The 16020-nt window shown below is 39.1% G+C and overlaps 1 protein-coding gene and 1 long non-coding RNA gene across 4 annotated transcripts in view; one reads left to right on the plus strand and one right to left on the minus strand.

The window, feature by feature from the left end:
- LOC139165146 (uncharacterized) overlaps window positions 1-4036 on the minus strand; it is a 32007-nt gene extending 27971 nt beyond the window's left edge. The window contains exons 1-2 of one of the 3 annotated variants that reach the window (XR_011558754.1): window positions 3946-4036; window positions 3531-3681 (exon numbers count right to left, since the gene is read on the minus strand). This is a non-coding gene — a long non-coding RNA (uncharacterized lncRNA). Of the gene's footprint in view, window positions 1-3530; window positions 3682-3797 lie in introns of all 3 variants that reach the window. The other 2 variants (XR_011558753.1, XR_011558755.1) reach the window with 2 other exon arrangements.
- GRHL2 (grainyhead like transcription factor 2) overlaps window positions 3641-16020 on the plus strand; it is a 132995-nt gene continuing 120615 nt past the window's right edge. The window contains exon 1 of the mRNA XM_070748148.1: window positions 3641-4046. Within this exon, the coding sequence (XP_070604249.1) occupies window positions 4027-4046 (20 nt within the window). The 5' untranslated portion in view covers window positions 3641-4026. The remainder of the gene's footprint in view (window positions 4047-16020) is intronic.

Here is a 16020-nt window from a genome sequence, read left to right on the forward strand (position 1 = left end):
TGGATACCTATTTTCTGGCCCTACACAGCAGACCCAAATACTGTAATACTATTCCACTATTAAATGGAAAAAAATTATCACACCCATTGTAAATTGATATAGAGTTGCTTTTTACCTTGTTTTTTTTCCAGAGTAGAATTGTAGCTGTTTGAGAAAGGAAGTAGCCAAAGTGAAAGTATATAAACATTGAGCTTCAAACGTAATCAAACATGAGACCTGCTCTTTAGCAACTCCACCTCTATTTTTCCTGTTTATTCCATTCAAATTGTAATTAGGATCACACATTTAAACATCAAATTATTTTATTTTATTTGACAAACATTTGATCTGTATGTTTTAATTCACAATTAAATTCAAATTCTGTAATAAATATTACGTTGGACATAACTTTTTTGGTATACAATATAATCCGAAATTCACAGTTGTTAAGCTAATATGAATCTTGTATTTCCATAATATTTGACAATTAGGGTATGCATCCCCAATTTAGGGCTATTATTCTAAATTTATGCTATTTGGGGGAAAAATTAAAGCAGAACTCCATTGCAAAAATATGTAAATTAAGTTTTAATTTGATATAATAATTAATTTAATAATAATAATAATAATAATAATAATAATAATAATAATAATAATTTATTAGATTTGTATGCCGCCCCTCTCCGAAGACTCGGGGCGGCTCACAACAATAATAAACAGTATACAGTAAACAAATCTAGTATTTAAAAAGAGATATCTAAAAACCCATTATATAAAACCATACAACACAAGCGTAAAACTATATATACATAAAGCTATATATACAAAAATCATTTAAATTTAAGATTATATTTCCCACTGAAAACATCCAAAAGGCTCTCATTCCCTAATTTTGGTCCAAGTATCTTATATACTTGCCTTTGACAGATTTTTCATGAAGAAGTCATCTATTTCCCCTATTTATTTTAAAGTCACAAAACTAGTGATTATCATCCCACTGTGCAGCTGTAAATTCCATTGTTACTTTCTTACTACCCCATAAAAGCTAATAGGGCCACCACAAGAGATATTTACTACTTCACTGAATGATAACTATCAGATGGTCATTTCTGATTTCATTAAAATCTTTTATCTGTTCAATTCTTCTTCCTCTCCACAGCTGAGTGAGAAAGTTTCTTACATGGATATCACTTCCAGAGTGTTAAGAGGGATTGACTTCCAAATAAGCATAGATAAAATAGCAGACTGAATTGCTTACTTCCACGTCATTGATTGACAGGGCCTGGAGCAAACACTAGATAAATCTTTCCTGGAAAATGGGGGAAACCTTGCATTTCACTAGTAGGCTTATGCTTTTCTTACAGATTGTTCTCTATGGAAATGCCAGAGGATAAAGCAAAAGCAAAGGATTTAACAAGAAGGATCCATCAAAGCTTTAATGACTGAATATTTATTATTGTTCATTTCCACCCCTGAACTTACTTTTTTTTAAAAACCTCCTAAGCACTTTCTGAATGCTATTTTTTTTTTTTAAAAAAAAAAGCAAAATAGTGTGTATTAATTCTAATTTATCACACACCTCGCAGAGGGATGAGGTCAGGCAGTAAGTAAGGCAAAAGACTATAAATATTGCAAACATTACACTACAGGGTGAGAAAAGACACAATGGATATTTATTCTTCTTACCCAAGGAAGTAGTTTAAAAGTTTTCAGTTGAAGCAAAGGGGGGTAGAAGTGGGAAGCAACCTACCTCCTTTTCTCTATTTAGCTCCATTATCTAGCTTAAAAAAAAACCCTAAGCAAATCCAAAAACACTTGAGATCTGCCATGAAATAATCACCATAACTTAAATCAAGCCCCTTCATGCCCCTTAGGCAGGACTGCAAATCCTGTCAGTTTCAAACCCCCTGGCACTTCGAAATACAAGGAATTTAGCAATAGCATTGGCATTTAGATTTATCTATCACTTCATAGTGCTTTGTACAGCCCTCTCTAAGCGGTTTACAGAATCAGCCTATTGCCCCCAACAATCTGGGTCTTCATTTTACCCACCTCGGAAGGATGGCAGGCAGGCTTAATCAACTGGAGCTGGGAGTGAGATTTGAACTGCTGAACTTCAGCTTCAACCACAACAACATACTGAGCACTTAAAGTAAACCGTTCTAAACTCGACTGTGGGAAATGCGACTTTACTAACCGAGTAGTTGATGCATGAACTCACTACCAGACTTTGTAGTATCATCACCTAACCCCAAAAACTTTACCCCTAGACTATCCACTGTCAACCTCACCCAATTCCTAAGAGGTCAGTAAGGGGTGTGCAAAAGTGCAACAGGGTGCCTTCCGTCCCATCCTAATGTTTTTCTTACTAGTCTCTCATATCATATTTATTTATTTGACTTCTATGCCGCCCAATCCCGAAGGACTTAGGGCAGCTTACAATAATAATATAAATACAAATAAATACAAAAACAATAAAAAGAAGCCGAATATAATATCTAAAACTATACTGCTCAAAAATAATAAAGGGAGCACTTAAACAACACAATATAACTCCAAGTAAGTCAAACTTCTGTGAAATCAAACTGTCCACTTAAGAAGCAACACTGACAATCAATTTCCCATGTTGTCAGCACATTCAACTTTGTACAGAACAAAGTATTCAATGAGATTATTTCATTCATTCAGATCTAGGATGTGTTCTTTGAGTGTTCCCTTTATTTTTTTTGAGCAGTGTATAAAACCCACAATTCAAAAAAAACATAACAATCATGGTCACATGCATACATACCATTCATACAATTTGGCCATGTCAGTTGGCCATGTTGTTATATCTTTGTATACCACCAATACGTACTTGACAAAACAAATAAAATTAAAATGAAATAAACTATAGCTAGCAGTTAGCTGAACAAGTAGCCTGCAGTGCTGCACTATAATCACTGCACCACCCCGACTCTTTATTTATGTAACTTAAAAAAAAAAAACCGTATTGTGTGTGTGGGTGGGGGGGGGGGGAAGGCGACTTAAGGTGGCCGTTTCTATCCCTCAACCTCTCGCGTCGAGGTCCACAGAGAGGGCGAGCCGGCGCCTGGTGCTCTTGCCTCAGGACTTCCAGGCTGAACTTTCCCGCCTTTTGGGCGCGGGTGACTTCGGGACTCGGGGAAAAGCCCAAACGCGAGTTTGCCAGAGCCGCTCCCCGCAATTCCTATCCCGGCTCAAGTCCAGGCAAACTTTGCCGGCTCCCTCGCTCGGTCTGTCTTCTCCTCACATACAAACACACACACCATTTGCGGCCACGGCGGCAATTCTCCTCTCGCGACTGAGGCGTTCGGTTTCCTCCGCCGGGCTTCTCCTGCTCCCTCGTTACCCCCCAGTTGCCCCTCTCCGTCTGCCCCCCCAATACAAATCGAATAAATAACTTCCCCGCCCTTCACCCCCGCGCTCTTTCAACCACTCCCGCTCTGCTTTTCCCCAGAGGCGCGACCGCGCGCCAGAGTTCTAAAGCCGGGGCCTTCACCTGAGGCGCGCCTCTTCCAATGGCTGCTCACCTGGAGGCCCGCTCCATCCAATCAGCTCGCGGCTCGCCCCTCTCTCTCAGCCTTGGCTTTCCGCGAGTGAAAGAATTCCAACTCCTCTCGGGAAAGTTTACCTGTTGCCGCCCTTTCAATCAAGCGCTCGTTGCTTGGCTGCTCGGGTGCCCTAAACGGGGGAGGGAAGGAGTGCAAGGGAGAAAAAAAAAGAGAGGCCAGTCAGCCTCCTTCCCACTTGCGAGGGGCGGGGAGAAGAAAGGGGGCTTTACCTGTCCCAGCTCCTACCTCCGCGGCTGGCTGAGGGAGAAGTAGAGGGGGCAAAGAAAAGCAGAATTACCAGTAGCTCTGGTTCTGCCGTCCCGGGAACTCGCTCGCTCGCTTTCTCACACACACGCGAGCGCGCGCGCACACACACCCGCACACACACCTTTACCTGCACAGACTTGAAAGTCCAGTTTCACCAGAGAGACTGAGGCACCTGGAAAAAAAGGGGAGAGAGTTCATTGGATCAAACATGTCACAAGAGACGGACAAGTAAGTGATCGCAGCCAGGCTTGCTACTTTTGCTGCTCCTGAACGGATCAACTGGTTGGTTGTGTTTTCTTTCCCTTAAAAGGAGGAGGGAGAGAAAAAACACAACAACACAACCCCCAAAACAAAACACGATCTCGGTGGTGGACTCAACTGCGATTACATTTCCTCCTTTTGTACAAAGGAATAGAGGGGTTAAATAGAAGCCACAGGAGAGCTGATTAAATTCCACTAACTTCCCCAATCTCTTTTTTTCACTCTTCCCTCCTTTATTTATTTATTTTTTAATTGGCTCTGGATTTTCTAGTGTAACTTTCCCAAAGGTTTGGGGAGAGCTTGACTTCTGCGCTGTAGAACTGGAGGACCCATGCCTTGGTGGGCCTAGATACGAAATGCGATTCTTGGCTTTTGTATGGGAATGCAACAAAAGGGCTTTTATATTGGATCAGAAACCGCCATCTTCTTCCCCCGTTTTTTCTTGGCACTTCTGCAGGTTGTGTTTTGGGACAAAGATGTAAAAGATGGACACAGGGATTCTTTATTTCAAAGGGGGAGGAATTAAGACGGGGAGAAAGGGGGGCAGGGGTAAGGGGACGTATTAAAAACACCCTGATTCTAGAATGAGAAAATAAACATATTATAGAAGGGGGCAGGAATATGGGATCTCCCCTCCCAACTTTAGTAAGAGGAAGAGATTTTATTTAAAACTATTATTTTGTCTTTCTACTACATTGTATGTACATGTGGCATAAAATATTCCACTCCGTGATTAAAAAAAAGTTATGAATTTTACTTCCTTAAACCCTCAACTAAGAGTAAAATCAAAATGCACTTTATTTAAAAAAAATCTCAACATCCTTTGAAAAACTCTAGGTTGTACATTCAGATATCTTTTTTTTTTTTAGAATAGAATAGAATTTTATTGGCCAAGTGTGATTGGACACACAAAGAATTTATCTTGGTGCATATGCTCTCAGCGTACATAAAAGAAAAAGGTACATTTGTCAAGAATCATGTGGTATATCTTGAAAAAATAAGCAATAAAGTCTAGTGTTTAAGAATGTTCCTAATGGACCAAATAACATTAGCATTTTTGTTTAAAGTTCTAACGTGCCAACAACACTAAAGGGCATTTAGGATTCTGGGATTTTGTGAGTGCAGACATAACGCTCTAGTCTTTATAGTGGCCTCCCTTGTATTCCTTTCCCCCATTTTCAAACTATGCGCAAGGTGGAAGTTAGACAATCTTGCACAGACTTCATCTCCCCCCTCCCAGCACCTCCCTTATGGCAGTTGTTACTGGCTCCTTCTGGGCTTCCTGGTAGCTGCAGCAGTTCCTACCAGTGCTAAAGGGAGAAGGCCAGAATCTTGCAGTGGGTTGGGTCTCAAGATCAGGAATAATAGATTGTATCTTGAACTTCCTTCTGAGCATGTTTCAGCACACTGTTACCATGCAAAGAAGATAATCTCTAGCGCTGGGACAAAACGTCTGTTGTGGAGTTTCTGTCCTGGGCAATTGAACTATGGGGTGTGGAAAAGAGAAAGACAAAAGAAGAGGGAGGGGGAGCAGGAATCAACAGGATTCAGTTTAGCAAGAAAAAGGACTTGACAAATTCTTAATGTGAGAGCTGGCTGGTGAAAAGGACGGACTCTCTTGAAAGTTGAGAGAGGAATAGTAAAGTTCCATAGTTAGACAATGACTAATATAGTGATGTACTTGGTCTTTCCCCCCACACTGTCTGTCCATTGGGAAGAAATTTACCTCTTCACGGTCAGTACAAGAGGGTTAGATCATTCAATAAGGTGGCCTCTTTTGGTGGAGTCTTTTGGAACTTCTTTTAATGCATAATAAGCTCAGTTGATTCAAGATTGTGTGCGAAGGGCAATGGTGGTTTTGATTTGATGAAACAAGATGAAAAGGTTTAATCTTTTACATCATCTCCTGGAACGTTCGGAAAGTGGCTTTTGTTCCATATAGCACATTATTCATGATTAAAGTAGGTGTGCCCATTAAAGTCTGGTATGAAGGACAATTGTTTAAACAACAGGTTTTGATCGGTATCTGACATGTTACGTATATGCCTGGGTTGGTAAAAATGTCTTGAAAAGCATAGGCTGTTCTAATCATTTGAATAGAAGTGAAGAAACTGTGTGTATTTCTTTTCGTTTTGTTTTTTAATGCATTGTATTTCTTTGGCTAAAGTAATCAACCAGATTCTGCTTTAATGCCAGAATTAATTTGTGTAACATTCAGGCTACATTCCTATGAACATTTTACTTGATATCCTCAATTTGTTGGATTTGTGTCTCAATAAATGGGCTTAGGATTACTCTCCGAGACATATGTGATTGGTAAGGCATTCTCATTTATTTCATGTGAGATTTTATACAAAGTTTTAAAACTATTGTTTTAATTTTTATTTACATAGTTGCGTTAAAGTCACCTAGCACTTAAATTATTTGCATATGAAAATAAGGCAAATACTGTAAGGTTCCTTACAAAACTAATCAATAAATTCATAATATCCTTTTTTTCTTTTGTACTTTAGCCTTCAAAATTATTATATGGCTGCTACTAATTTTAAATAAATTTTGCACCAATGGCAATTTTTATTATTTTGTATCCAGAGGAAACTAGATTGAAAGACTTCTAATGAAAGTTCATCTTTGATTCTCAGAAACAGTTGCACTGAATTTGTGGGAATTGGGAGAATTGGGAAACTTAACAAGGTTTTGGGCATTTCTAGATTTGAATCTACAATAGATCCGAGAGACATTTACTTTAATCCTATGTTGGATATGGCAGTAACTTTTCTAATTTGATGTCTTATTTCCATTTGAAAGGGTCTTCCAAATATTTATAGCTATTTATTTTATTTGTGATATCCTCTTTTCTTTACTTGCTTAAAGTCATATGCATAGTTATCTCCATTTAGTTTTTATACTTGTAGCAACTCTTTAAGATTATATCTGACTCAAAGTCAGCCAATGATCTGGGATTTAGAATTTGGATTTTCTCTGTCCTGATTCAACCCTCTAATTATACAACAATAGTCCTTTTAGCCGTGAAGCCTTGGAAAACAGGCAGTTGTCTGCATTTCAAGAAGACTATGTGTGTGTTTTTTTAAAAAATGCTGAAGATAATGTAGTTTTATTTTGTGCAAACTAATTTTTCTCCTTGATAGTAGATGTATTGCCCTTCAGGAAAGTTAAACACAACAGGCTATTAGAGATGAGGAGGATATAAAAACCCACTTCATGCAATCCTCTCTGTGAATTTGGAAGAGGTACTTGAGTAGATATTACTAAATTCACATACTTCAGTGAGCCAATAGGTAATATGACCTTGAACTACAGTGTTTCTCAAATAGTGGGGTGACCTCCCCTGGGGGGGCATGGAGCGATCCTAGGGGGGCGCATGACCCTGGGGAACATCCTTTTTTGGTCTCAGGGAGTAGGGGGTTTTTTGCACCAAATAATAGCACACAGCACAGAATAGGAGATATGAAGTGTATATAACAAACCCTTAAGAGACACCATGGAAAAATATTTAACAGGGATGAAAAGAAAGGAGGAGAGAGACGGAGATAATGAGACAAACGTAAGTCTCCCAAAAGCTAAGACAGGGGAATATGATGAAGTGTATGTAGCACTTGACTTCACTGTGATTATGGTCGGAGACGAAAGACCAGTATGTTTACTGTGTTTAAAAATGTTGGCAGCGGACAGCATAAAGTCAAATAAATGAAGCCCTTAAACACATTAAAACCCAATCACGCTGATAAGCCACTTGAATTTTTTCAGCGAAAATGTGCTGAATATTGCAAACAATCATCCTGGCGGAGAATGGGGGGAGCAAAATGTTTACTTCTTCCTGGGGGAGAGGCGTAACAGAAAATAATTGAGAAACACTGAGTTAATGTGATGTATGACGGAAGTGGAGGGTATGACTGTAAGCCACAGTTTGAAACCAGGATTTGTTATTTTCTTACTAACTTCTACTTTCTTTGGAAGATGTCAAAATAAGGGTGGCTGGTTGGTTTGTGATGTCTTAGCTTAATCTTGATTTGTTTCTGTGCCCATTCAGATTTCCAATCAATGCACAGAAATGCAAAGTGCAAAATTTAGCAAAAAACATGTCACTGTGACAATACAGTGGTACCTCTACTTACGAACTTAATTTGTTCCGTGACTAGATTCTTAAGTAGAAAAGTTTGTAACGAACAATTTTCTCATAGGAATCAATGTAAAAGCAAATAATGTGTGCGATTGGGGAAACCACAGGGAGGGTGGAGGCCCTGTTTCCTCTCAGGAGATTCCTAGAGAGGCCCCACAGAGGCTTCTCCATGCCTTTTCCAGCCCCGTTTCCTCCCAGGAGATTCCTAGAGAGGCCCCATGGAGGCTTCTCCCTGCCTTTTCCTGTTATAGTTTCAGAAGCTCTGGTTTGAGAGCATGTGCACCAAAGACAAATTCCTTGTGTGTCCCATCACACTTGGCCAGTAAAGAATTTTATACTATTCTATTCTTCTATTCTAAAGAATTTTCCCCAAAAAACGAAGTATGGAAGTTGTGTGTGACTCTTGAGAATGTTCTTGGCTTGAAAAAAATGTAAGAGAAAAACTTCTATTTGGGCCTAAAATACAGGCATAAGAAAGCAGGAACATCTTTAGAAGGCTACTCCTACTTCTGGACAAGTTCATATAACGCTAGGAAATCCTTCAGGTAGAAAGCTTTTTAAAGGCTAAACCAAGATGTAATTATGATAGTCAAGCAATTTATGTAGGCAGGACAGTGTAAATTTTTTAAAATTTTATTTATTTATTTTGTCCAATACACAATGAGGGTTTTAGTGGGTATATATCTATATACACATAGTAAAATACATGATGAAGGTTATAGAGGAGATACTCATAGTAAAATATATCTAAGAAAGAATAGAAGAGAAGATATAGGAATAGAACATATCAATGAAAGAATAGAAGGAGAGATATAGGAATAGAAGAAAGGTATAGGAGATATAGGTGAGCAATAGGACAGGGGACGGAAGGCACTCTATTGCACTTGTACTCGCCCCTTACTGGTCTCTTAGGAATCTGGATAGGTCAACCGTAGATAATCTAAGGGTAAAGTGTTGGGGGTTTGGGGATGACACTATGGAGTCCGGTAATGAGTTCCATGCTTCGACAACTCGGTTACTGAAGTCATATTTTTTACAGTCAAGTTTGGAGCGGTTAATATTAAGTTTAAATCTGTTGTGTGCTCTTGTGTTGTTGTGGTTGAAGCTGAAGTAGTCGCCGACAGGCAGGACGTTGCAGCATAGGATCTTGTGGGCAATACTTAGATCTTGTTTAAGGCGTCTTAGTTCTAAACTTTCTAGGCCCAGGATTGAAAGTCTAGTTTCGTAGGGTATTCTGTTTCGAGTGGAGGAGTGAAAGGCTCTTCTGGTGAACTGAATGATGGCAATTTCCCTTTTTTTCTGTTAGTTCACCACTACGTCCTAATGGAAGTTAGACATACAGTATACCTATACATAACTGAATTATGATGTGCATCACAAGTTATTTTAGGACTCCTTCATTTAGTTAGACTGAAGACCGTTCACCTACTGTGAGTTCTCTCAGAATTATACTTAAAATGCCAAGGATCCTGAGATAACTTCCATCAGTTCTTGACAGTTTCATCCCATTAACAGTTCCATGACTGTTAAATTGGTCACTATTTCTTCTGCATGACAGTTCCTGAAGGAATTCCTTATCGTTGTCAGCTATAAAGATGGGAAACCTTTTGGGAATTAATGGTTGCAGTTAATCTTTTAGTGAGTCCGGCAATTGTATGAAATAAATAGGAACCCAACACCCAAGGGGACAGGGACAGGATTTCCAGTTTTAAATAGAAAAACCTCCTGGTGCCTTTGAACCAGTCATGGGCTCCTTTGGGTACATTCAGGTATGCAGAACCGTTAGAAAAACGTTGACTTTTTTTCTTTTTTTTTCCCTTCTGGGCTCTGAGTCTGTTTTTCCTATTGCAGTAAATGAGGTTGAATGTGTATAATTTTAGAAGAGTTGTGCATGCGTGCGTGTGTGTGTACATACACATACAGTTTATAAAGTAGATAATGTATTTTTTTATGTGCCTGTGTGTAATATGTACATACACATATGGCATATGTGTAGAATTAAATAGTATATTTTGGATGTTCAGTAAATAGATAATGATGATTTCAAGGAAAAGCCCATTGCCTTTTAAAATCTATTCTTTTGAAATTATATTAATTATAATATATTGGGTTTCTCATAATTATTTTGATTAAAAAGCGGCACACAAATATCATAAATAGATAAATAGTAAATAGATAAGGAAATTGTATCTCTTTGCGGTAAGGCGAGGCGAAGTCTAACCCAAGCCCTTGATATGAGTGACGTCAAGTTGGCCACCTTTAAGCCAATCATATGACCTTTAAACCACCCCAGGGCATATGATCATCAAGTCACTCCCACTTGGTCACATGGCCAGGAAACCACACCTACAAAATAAGCCATGCCCACAGTGTGATAGTAAACATTTTTGCAGCCCTTCACTGCTTTGAACCCACAGTTAGGCATCACTAAATGATGGAAGAGAGAAAGAGAGAGAGAGAGGCAAAGACAGAAAGAAATTGTGTTGATTTTTTTTTGGCAAATTGGTATATAGAACTGATAATGAAGTGAAAATAACTCCAGTTACATTGTATTTCTAATTTACTTCCCTTATTGCTACATTTTAGGAGACTGGAATAATAAACTGTTTAGTTTTAATGTTTGATTTCAAGGAAAAGTCCATTGCCTTTTAAAATCTATTCTTTTGAAATTATATTAATTATAATATATTGGGTTTCTCGTAATTATTTTGATGAAAAAGCGGCACACAAATATCATAAAATATACGATGAAGGAAAGCTCTCTGCATTCCTAGCAACCACTCCAGTCATTTATAAAGTTAGTAAACAGTAAATAGTTAGTAAATCGGAACGGCACCTTAAGACCTTTTAAAACTGGAAATGCCCTAAAAGTATTTATTTTATTTATATATTTATTTTGTCCAATACACAATACACATCGAAGAGGATAGACAAGTAGTAATATATATAAAGAAAAGGATAGAAGAAAAGATATAAAAATAGAGGAGAAGATACATGAAAGGAAGAAAAGATAAAGGAGATAAAGGAGAGACAATTGGACAGGGGACGGAAGGCACACTAGTGCACTTATGCACGCCCCTTAAATTTAAACATTTAAAATTTAAACCGGATATCAGCTCATTTGTTGGAGCCAGGTTTAGATCTCAAAATTTGTAAAAGGAATTCAGGCGAGACGGGTTGCAGAGGGAAAGTCTCCAATCAAGCAGATATAATCAAAATAGCTTCAGGGAGGAAACCATAGAAACATAGAAACGTAGAAGACTGACGGCAGAAAAAGACCTCATGGTCCATCTAGTCTGCCCTTATACTATTTCCTGTATTTTATCTTACAATGGATATATGTTTATCCCAGGCATGTTTAAATTCAGTTACTGTGGATTTACCAACCGCGTCTGCTGGAAGTTTGTTCCAAGGATCGTACTACTCTTTCAGTGAAATAACCAAGTTTTCTTCTCCAGATTGTGACAGGATAGGGACACTTCCTTACATTTTGGATGATTTTTTTCCATGTACCCTAAACTTTATGCTTGGAAAATTAAGAGGTTTGTACAGTACAGTGATCTTAGATTTTGTGTGCATTGTAAACATGTAGGTATATCATAAAGAGTCTGCGGAGAGGGGCAGCATACAAATCTAATAAATTATTATTATTATTATTATTATTAATTATAAATAAATCAGAAAATATTCAGTGGGAATACATGCAATTTATTTATTTATTTAATTTATTTATTAGATTTGTATGCCGCCCCTCTCCGGAGAGTCGGGGCGGCTCACAACAACAATAAAACAATGTCCAACAAATCTAATAATTTAAAAACACTAAAAACCCCTTATTAAATGCAAACATACACACAAACATACCATGCGTAAACTGTTTAAGCCCGGGGGAGATGTCTCAATTCCCCCATGCCTGACGGCAGAGGTGGGTTTTAAGGAGTTTACGAAAGGCAAGAAGGGTGGGGGCAGTTCTAATCTCCAGGGGGAGCTGGTTCCAGAGGGTCGGGGCCACCACAGAGAAGGCTCTTCCCCTGGGTCCTGCCGAATGACATTGTTTAGTCGACAGGACCCGGAGAAGGCCACTTCTGTGGGACCTAACCGGTCGCTGGGATTCATGCGGCAGAAGGCGGTCCTGGAGATATTCTGGTCCAATGCCATGAAGGGCTTTATAGGTCATAACCAACACTTTGAATTGTGACCGGAAACTGATCGGCAACCAATGCAGACTGCGGCGAGTTGGTGTAACATGGGCATACCTAGGGAAGCCCATGATTGCTCTCGCAGCTGCATTCTGCATGATCTGAAGTTTCCGAACACTTTTCAAAAGTAGACCCATGTAGAGAGCATTACAGTAGTCGAACCTTGAGGTGATGAGGGCATGAGTGACTTAGCAGTGAGTCCCGGTCCAGATAGGGCCGCTTCTAATGCACCAGGCGAACCTGGGCAAATGCCCCCCTTGCCACAGCTGAAAGATGGTTCTCTAATGTGAGCTGTGGATCGAGGAGGATGGCCAAGTTGCGGACCCTCTCTGAGGGGGTCAATAATCCCCCCTCCAGGGTTATGGACGGAGAGATGGAATTGTCCCTGGGAGGCAGAACCCACAGCCACTCCGTCTTATCAAGGTTGAGTTTGAGTCTGTTGACCCCCATCCAGACCCTAACAGCCTCCAGGCAACGGCACATCACTTCCACTGCAATGGGGAGCCACCAAAACACAATCCATTTCAAAATACTAACTGTGCACTTTAGCAAGCTGGCTAATCCAGTTTTCTATTCATAATAAACAAGCATAATTGTGCCAAATTACGATGACATAAATAAGCCAAGGCGATTAAAAAATGTTTGCACATTTCCCATGTGTTTATTCTTTATGTCCTTTCACTTTGGAAGAAAAGTATCAGGAAGAGACTGTCAATAATTATCCTTACAGTGAATTATGGGAGTATTTGTCTAATTGCACACTTGCTACATGAAACTGATACTGTAATTCTGTACCTGATTATGCAGAAATGATTTCGTGTTAAGCCTAAATCCAAGGACTTGATATAAATAGTTATCTCGTTATGCATTTGCTATAAGGGATGAAAAAACTGGGATTGAAAAGTTATAAATAAATGTTTCTTCTTTTGCTTTTTCATCTTTCTCTCTCTCTTTTCTATAGAAAGTGAGTTAATAAGTTGCTTAAGGTAGAGATTTATTACCTTCTGCTGTTTGCAGTGCAGTTCAATAACACATTTTACAAGTCCCTTGAATCAGCAAATATGAAATAGTGAATGACATTTTTGCCCTTTTTAATTTTTATTTTAACAGAGAGTATAACTATTGGAAATGTTGAACTAAATCATGTCTGCAAAATTCTGTCCTGTGCAGGGTGAAGAGAGAATTTATTTTTGCATTCAGGCTTTTTTATGCTACTCTTATCCTAACCCATGCTAGGACTATTTTATAATATACAACTTTCAGTAACAGACATGAGCTGACATGAAAATGAGCTGCTTTGATCTCGGGATCCCTCCTCCAAAAGGAAAAGAAGAAGAAGAGGAATGGGAAAGGGAGGAAGGAAGGAAGGAAGGAAGGAAGGGAGGGAGGGAGGAAGGAAGGGAGGAAGGAAGGAAGGTAATGAGGGAGTGAGTTATTCTCTATATTACAAGTAAATAGAAATACTGTGCTGGCCATATCTCAAAGTAGTTACTAGGACTTAAGATAGAATAGAATAGAATAGAATAGAATTTTTATTGGCCAAGTGTGATTGGACACACAAGGAATTTGTCTTGGTGCATATGCTCTCAACGTACATAAAATAAAATATACATTTGTCAACAATCATGTGGTACAGCACTTAACGATTGTCATAGGGGTCAAATAAGCAATGAAGAAGCAATATTAATAAAAATCTTAGGATATACGCAACAAGTTACAGTCATACAGTCAACATGGGAGGAAATGGGTGAAAGGAATGATGAGAAAAACTAGTAGAATAGAAGTGCAGATTTAGTAGAAAGTCTGACAGTGTTGAGGGAATTATTTGTTTAGTAGAGTGATGGCGTTCGGGAAAAAACTGTTCTTGTGTCTAGTTGTCTTGGTGTGCAGTGCTCTGTAGCGACGTTTTGAGGGTAGGAGTTGAAACAATTTGTGTCCAGGATGTGAGGGGTCAGTAAATATTTTACCCGCCCTCTTTTTGACTCGTGCAGTATACAGGTCCTCAATGGAAGGCAGATTGGCAGCAATTGTTTTTTCTGCAATTCTGATTATCCTCTGAAGTCTGTGTCGGTCCTGTTGGGTTGCAGCACCAAACCATAATAAGATAATAAAAAGATAATGAAGAAGTTATGAAAAGATGCTTACAATTTTCTATCTTATTTGATTCACCAAATAGAAACATCACTAAAAGAATGTTCATCCTACTTAGATGCCATTCAAATCAATAAAACGTCCATATTTGGTGGTGCTATTAAAGTCCTGAGGATGCCCGACCTATTCCAAAGCATCAAAAAATGTTGCTGCCTGATTTGGCTTCTAATTTAATATTTTCTTCCTCTGTTTCATAATTTCCTTGATCTAATCTCCATCATGCAGCACTTTTAGTATTCTCCTTGGTGCCCAAGAGTCTTTCTGCCAAGTTATTCCCTTTTTTAAAAAATAAAATAATTGTAGTCCCTGTCACTAAAAGATTTTTAAAAAAGTTTCCAGTTGTTTGTCAACCTCATTTCCCAGCTTGACCTCCTAAGGAGACCCAGAGGAGTCTTACAGAGTAATGGCAAGAGGCAGACACCATGGATCACCGTCTTCAGAAAAGAGTTGGGGGAAATGAGATCTCGCTGGCTTCTAAGTTAGAATGAGATAAGAATTGAGTTTGGGTGCACAGAGCGTGGTGCATTGATTGCATGCAACCTGACACCATTGCCTTTGTGGTCCCACAGATCAAATAGTTGGGTTAAAACTTTCAGGATGTTGTTGCTTTTTAATGGGGGAATAGAAGAGATTAAGGAGCAAGATGGATTCTTGCAAATGCTTCCAACGCCATTTTACACCTTAGAACTGCTGAAAGTCTATAACGATGCTTATTTTTTGAAAGCCTAATGGAGCCTTTAGACCCAGGGGTGGGTTCTGATTCTCCTTGCTGCTAGTTTGCTTCCTGATGCGCCATGCCATACTAAACTGTCGTTTGGCGGGACCCATGGGAAGAGCCTTCTCTGTGGCGGCCCCGACCCTCTGGAACCAGCTCTCCCCTGAGATTAGAATTGCCCCCACCCTCCTTGCCTTTCGTAAACTTCTTAAAACCCACCTCTGCCATCAGGCATGGGGGAACTGAGACATCTCCCCCGGGCCTATACAGTTTATGCATAGTATGTTTGTGTGTATGTTTTTTGCTTTTTAATAAGGGGTTTTAAGTGATTTTAAATTATTAGATTTGTTATACATTGTTTTATTGTTGTTGTGAGCCGCCCCAAGTCTACGGAGAGGGGCGGCATACAAATCTAATAAATAATAATAATAATAATAATAATAATAATAATAACCCAGTTGGCATCACCAAGAGAGTTGGTTCAGCAACGCAGGCTCCAAAGTTACTACCAGTTCCATAGTAACGGTCCAAACTGGGAGGAACCTACCTCAGTTTGGACCAAAAGAATTTGCCCATCCCTGGAAACAGAGAGTCAGTGCATAATTTGGTGGATTGCTTGATTTCCTTAATGCAGATCATGGCAGACAGAATTCTTTCTTTATTCTTTATTGGCCAAGTGTGATTGGACACACAAGGAATTTGTCTTGGTGCATACGCTCTCAGCGTACATAAAGA

Source organism: Erythrolamprus reginae, chromosome 3 (assembly GCF_031021105.1).
Source record: "Erythrolamprus reginae isolate rEryReg1 chromosome 3, rEryReg1.hap1, whole genome shotgun sequence".
Lineage (NCBI taxonomy): Eukaryota > Metazoa > Chordata > Lepidosauria > Squamata > Dipsadidae > Erythrolamprus > Erythrolamprus reginae.